Source organism: Bison bison, unplaced genomic scaffold (genome assembly GCF_000754665.1).
Source record: "Bison bison bison isolate TAMUID 2011002044 unplaced genomic scaffold, Bison_UMD1.0 scf7180017845443, whole genome shotgun sequence".
In the NCBI taxonomy this organism is placed as follows: domain Eukaryota; kingdom Metazoa; phylum Chordata; class Mammalia; order Artiodactyla; family Bovidae; genus Bison; species Bison bison.
In genome coordinates, this window is record NW_011476016.1 from 10379 (window position 1) to 16630 (window position 6252).

General features: G+C 35.8%; 1 protein-coding gene across 1 annotated transcript; it reads left to right on the top strand.

Annotated features, from left to right (window-relative positions):
• Window position 1: 1 nt before the first annotated feature.
• On the top strand, window positions 2–709 carry LOC104984782 (olfactory receptor 52E4-like; the record flags this gene model as incomplete). The annotated part of the gene is made up of 1 exon (XM_010834712.1): window positions 2–709. A coding segment is annotated over one exon (708 nt), but the record flags the coding sequence as incomplete, so codon positions are not given.
• Between the last annotated feature and the right edge of the window lie 5543 nt (window positions 710–6252).

The window sequence follows — 6252 nt, forward strand, 5'->3', positions numbered from 1 at the left end:
GGCCATCTTCTGGTTCAACCATAGGAAGGTAAGCTTTGAAGCCTGCCTCATCCAAATGTTCTTTATCCACACCGACACAGGCATGGAATCTGGTGTACTCCTGGCCATGGCAATTGACCGCTTTGTCGCCATCTGTTATCCACTGAGGTATACCACTATCCTCACCAACAAAATGGTAGCCATCATGGCCTCTGTTGCAGTGGTGAGGCCAGTCCTCCTTGCCATCCCCTTTTGTCCACTTCTTAAAAGACTTCCCTTTTGTGGACGTTATATTGTTCCTCATACCTACTGTGAGCATATGGGAATTGCTCGTCTAGCTTGTGCTAACATAAGAGTCAACATCATCTATGGCTTATTTACCATTGCTACCCTGATCTTTGACTTGCTCCTCATTGCCCTCTCCTATGTTCAGATCCTACAAACTGTTTTCCACCTTCCTTCTAGGGATGCCAGACTCAAAGCACTCAGCACATGTGGTTCACATGTCTGTGTCATCTTAGCCTTTTACACACCAGCATTTCTCTCCTTTATGACACACCGGTTTGGTAGAAATGTTCCTCATTACATTCACATCCTCCTGGCCAATTTGTATGTAGTTGTTCCTCCTTGTTTAAATCCAGTCATTTACGGGGTCAGGACAAAGCAAATTTGGAACAGAGTTGTGAGAATATTTGTCAAGAAAGAGGGACCTAATATATTAGAGAGTTGAAAACTTCTAGCAGGCTAACTTTTATCTTGTACTTCTCTCAGGGTACCAACTGAAATTACGAAAAGGTTAGTAACAAATTACTTTGGCCTTTATTAGAGACTTCTAAGTATATAACTCAGTGATTCCTTTTCATAATTTATATATTTTTAAATTTATTTTTTATTGAAGGATAATTGCTTTACAGAATTTTGTTGTTTTCTGTCAAACCTCAACATGAATCAATCATAGGTATACATATATCTGTTCCCTTTTGAATCTGCCTTCCATCTCCCTCCCCATCCCACCTTCTGGGTTGATACAGAGCCCCTGTTTGAGTTTTCTGAGTCATATAGACAATTCCCATTGGCTATCTATTTTACATATGATAATGTAAGTTTCCATGTTACTCTTTTCATACATCTCACCCTCTCCTCCCCTCTCTCCATGTCCATAATTCTATTCTCTATGTCTGTTTCTCCATTGCTGCTCATTAATGAATTCTTCAGAACCATTTTTCTAGATTCTGTATATATATACACTAGAATATAATATTTATCTTTTTCTGACTTACTTTACTCTGTATAATAGGCTCTAGGTTCATCTACCTCATTAGGACTGACTCAAATGTGTTCTTTTTATGGCTGAGTAATACCCCATGGGGTATATGCACCACAACTTCTTTATGCATTCATCTGTGGATGGGCATCTAGGTTGCTTCCATGCTCTGGCTGTTGTAAATAGTGAGGCAATGAACAATGGAATACAGGTGTATTTTTCAATTTTGGTTTCCTCAGGTTATATTCCTAGGAGCGGGATTGTTGGGTCATGTTGTGGTTTTATTCCTAGTTTTATAAGTAATCTCCATACCATCTTCCATAGTGGCTGTATCAATTTACATTCCCACCAACAGTGCAAGAGCATTCCCTTTTCTCCACACCCTCACCAGCACTTATTGTTTGTAGACTTTTTGATGATGGCCATTGTGACTGGTGTGAGGTTTTGATTTGCATTTCTCTAATAATGAGTGATGTTGAGCATCTTTTCATGTGTTTGCTAGGCATCTGTATGTCTTCTTTGGAGAAATGTCTGTGTAGGTCTTTTCCCCACTTTTTGATTGGGTTGTTTGTCTTCCTGGTATTGAGTTGTATGAGCTGATTGTGTATTTTGGAAATTAATCCTTTGTCAGTTGTTTCATTTACTATTATTTTCCCCGATTCCAAGGTTTGTCTATTCACCTTGCTTATAGTTTCCTTGCAGTGAAAAAGCCTTTAAGTTTAATCAGGTACCACTTGTTTACTTTGGTTTTTATTTCCATTACTCTAGGTGGTGGGTCACAGAGTGTCTTGCTTTGTTTTATGTCATCGAGTGTTCTGCCTATGTTTTCCTCTAAAAGCTTTATAGTTTCTGGTCTCTCATTTAGGTCTTTAGTCCATTTTGAGTTTATTTTTGTGTATGGTGTTAAGAAGTGTTCTAATTTCATTCTTTTACATGTAGCTGTGCAATTTTCCCAGCACTATTTGTTGAAGAGGCTGTCTTTTCCCCACTGCATATTCTTGTTTCCTTTGTGAAAAATAAGGTATGCAGAGGTGCATGGGTTTATATCTGTGCTTTCTATCTTGTTCCATTGGTCTATATTTCTATTTTTGTGCCAGTACCATACTGATTTGATGACTGTAGCTTTGTAGCATAATCTGAAGTCAGGAAGGTTGATTCCTCCAGCTCCATTCTTCTTTCTCAAGACTCGTTTGGCTATTTGGGGTCTTTGTGTTTCCATATGAATTGTGACATTTTTGTTTTAGTTCTGTGAAAAATGCTATTGGTAAGTTGATAGGGATCACATTGAAAATCTGTAGATTGCATTTGGTAGTATAGTCATTTTCAAAATATTGATTCTTCCTACCCAGGAACATGGAATATCTCTCTATCTGTTTATGTCATCTTTGGCTTCTCTCATTAGTGTCTTATAATTTTCTGTGTACAGTTCTTTTGTCTCCTAAGGTAAGTTTATTTCTGGATATTTAATTATTTTTGTTGCAATGTTGAATGGAATTGATTCCTTAATTTCATTTCTGATATTTCATTGTTAGTATACAGAAATGTGAGTGATTTCTTTGTATTTATTTTGTATCCTGCAACTTTGCTAAATTCATTGATCATCTCTAGTAATTTTCTGATACTATCTTTAAGGTTTCCTATGTACAGTATCATGTCATCTTCAAACAGTGAGAGCCTTAGTTCTTTCCGATCTGGATTCCTTTTATTTCTTTTTCTCTTCTGATGGCTGTGGGTAGGACTTCCAAAACTATGCTGAGTAATAGTGGTGAAAGTGGACACCCTTGTCTTTTTCTTATCTTAGGTGGAATGCTTTCAGTTTTTCACCATTGAGAATAATGTTTGCTGTAGGCTTATCATAATTAGCATCTACTATGTAGAGGTAGGTTCCTTTTATGCCCATTTTTTGAAGAGTTTTAATCATAAATGGGTACTGAGTTTTGTCAAGGGCTTTTTCCGCATCTATTGAGATTACTATACGGATTTTATCTTTCAATTTTTTCATATGGCTTATCACATTGATTGATTTGCGTATATTGAAGAACCCTTGCATCCCTGGAATAAACCCAACTGGTGTATGAGTTTTTTGATGTGTTGCTGAATTCTGCTTGCTAAAATTTTGTTGAGGATTTTTGCACCTATGTTCTTCAGTGATATTGGCCTGTAGTTTTCTTTTTGTGTGTTGTCTCATCTGGTTTTGGTATCAGGGTGATGGTGGACTCGGAGAATGAGTTTGGAAGTGTTCCTTCCTCTGCAATTCTTTGAAAGAGTTTTAGAAAGATAGGCATTCACTCTTCTCTAAAAGCTATATGGATTTTGATAGAATTGTCCTGTGAGGCCATTTGATCCTGGGCTTTTTTTTTTTTTCCAGAGATTTTTTTATCACAGCTTCAATTTCAGTGCTTGTAATTGGGTTGTTCATGATTTATATTTCTTCCTGGTTCAGTATTGGAAGGTTGATTTTTGTAAAAATCTGTCCATTTCTTCCATGTTATCCATTTTATTGCCATATGGTTGTTCATAATAGTCTCTTATAATCCTTTGTATTTCTGCATTGTCTGTTGTAACCTCTCCTGTTTCATTTCTAATTTTGTTGATTTGATTGTTCTCTCTCTCTTTCTTGATGAGTCTGGCTAAAGGCTTTTCAATGTTGTTTATCTTCTCAAAGATCCAGTTTTTACTTTTATTCATGTTTAATGCTGTTTCATTTCTTTTTCATTTATTGCTGCTCGGATCTTTATGCTTTCTTTTCTTCTACTATTTTTGTTGTTGTTCTTGTTGTTCTTTTTCCAGTTTTTTAGATGTAAAGTTAGGTTGTCTATTTGATGTTTTTCATATTTCTTGAGGTAGGATTGTATTGCTATAAACTTCCCTCTTAGAAATGCTTTTGCTGCATCCCACAGTTTTTGAGTTGTCGTATTTTCATTGTCATTTGTTTCCAGAAATGTTTCGATTTCCCTCTTGATTTCTCAGTAACTTGTTGGTTATTTAGAAATGTGATGCTTAATCTCCATGTGTTTGCATTTCTTATAGTTTTTTTCTTGTAAGTAATATCTAGTCTCATACCATTGTGGTCAAAGAAGATGTTTGATATGATTTCAATTTTTTTTAATTTAGTGAGGTTTGATTTGTGACCCAAGATGTGGTCTACCCTGGAGAATGTTCCATATGTACTTGAGAAGAGGAGTGTTCTTCTGCATTTGGGTGGAATGTCCTGAAGATATCAATGAGATTCATTTCATCTAATGCATCAATTAAGACTTGTGTTTCCTTATTAATTTTCTGTTTTTATGATCTGTCCATTGGTATAAGTGGGGTGTTAAAGTCTCCTACTATTATTGTGTTACTGTCAATGTCTCCTTTTATATCTGTTAGTATTGATCTTATGTATCAAGATGCTCCTATATTGGGTGCATAGATATTTACAATTGTTATGTCTTCCTCTTGGATTGATCCCTTAATCATTCTGCAATGTCCTTCCTTATCTCTTGTAATATTCTCTATTTTAAGGTCTATTTTGTCTGATATGTCGATTGCTAGTCCAGCTTTCTTTTGCTTCCCATTTGCATGGAATATGTTTTTCCATCCTTTCACTTTCAGTCTATATGTGTCTTTAGGTCTGAAGTGGCTTCAGCATATATAGATAGCATATATATGGGTCTTGTTTTTGTATCCATTCATCCAGTCTGTGTTTTTTGGCTGGAGCATTTAGTCCGTTTACATTCAAAGTAATTATTGATATGTGTGTTCCTATAGCCATTTTCTCAATTATTTTAGGTTGATTTTGTACATATTTTTTATTCTCTTGTATTTCTTGATTAAATAAGTCCCTTTAACATTTGTTGTAAAGCTGGTTTGGTGGTAATGAGTTCTCTTAACTTTTGTTTGTCTGAAAAGCTTTTTATTTCTTCATTAATTTTGAATGAAATCTTTGCCAGATACAGTAATCTTGGTTGTAGATTTTTCCCTTTCAGTACTTTAAATATATTCTGACATTCCCTTCTGGTCTGCAGAGTTTCTGCCAAAAGATCAGCTGTTGAGTGTATGGGATTGCCCTTGTATGTTACTTGTTACTTCTCCCTTGCTGCTTTTAATATTCTTTCTTTCTGTTTAGTCTTTGTTAGTTTGAATAGTATGTGTCTTGGCATGTTTCTCCTTGGGTTTATCCTGTATGGGACTCTTTGTGCCTCTTGGACTTGATTGACTATTTCCTTTCCCATGTTGAGGAAATTTTCAACTATAATCTCTTCAAAATTTTTATCATGCCCTTTCTTTTTCTCTTCTTCTTCTGGGACCCCTATAGTTCAAATATTGGTGCATCTGATATTGTCCCAGAGGTCTCTGAAACTGTTCTCAGTTCTTTTCATTCTTTTTACTGTATTCTGCTCTTCAGAAGTTATTTCCATCATTTTATCTTCCAGCTTATGGATTGGTTCTTCTGCTTCAGATATTCTGCTATTGAATTCTTCTAGAGTATTTTTAATTTCAGTAATTGTGTTGTTTGTCTTTGTATGTTTATTTTTAAATTTCTTTATATGTTAATGGATTCTTGCATTTCCTCCATTCTGTTTTAAAGGTTTTGGATCATCTTTACTATCATCATTCTGAATTCATTTTCAGGTAGTTTGCCTATTTCCTCTTCATTTATTTGGACTTCTGTATTTCTAGTTTGTTCCTTCATTTGTGTAGCATTTCTCTGCCTTATTATTTTTTTTTTTATCTTATTGTGTTTGAGATCAACTTTTCCCAGGCTTTAAGGTTTAATTCATTCTTCCTTTTGGTTTCTGCCCTCCTAAGGTTGATCCCCCACGTTCAAGGTAAGAGAAACCCAAGTAAGACTGTGGATGTTGCAAGAGGGCATCGGGGGCAGACACGCTGAAACCATAATCACAGAAAACTAGTCAATCTAATCACACTAGGACCACAGCCTTGTCTAACTCAATGAAACTAAGCCATGCCATGTGGGGCCACCCAAGATGGGCAGGTCATGGTGGAGAGGTCTGACAAAATGT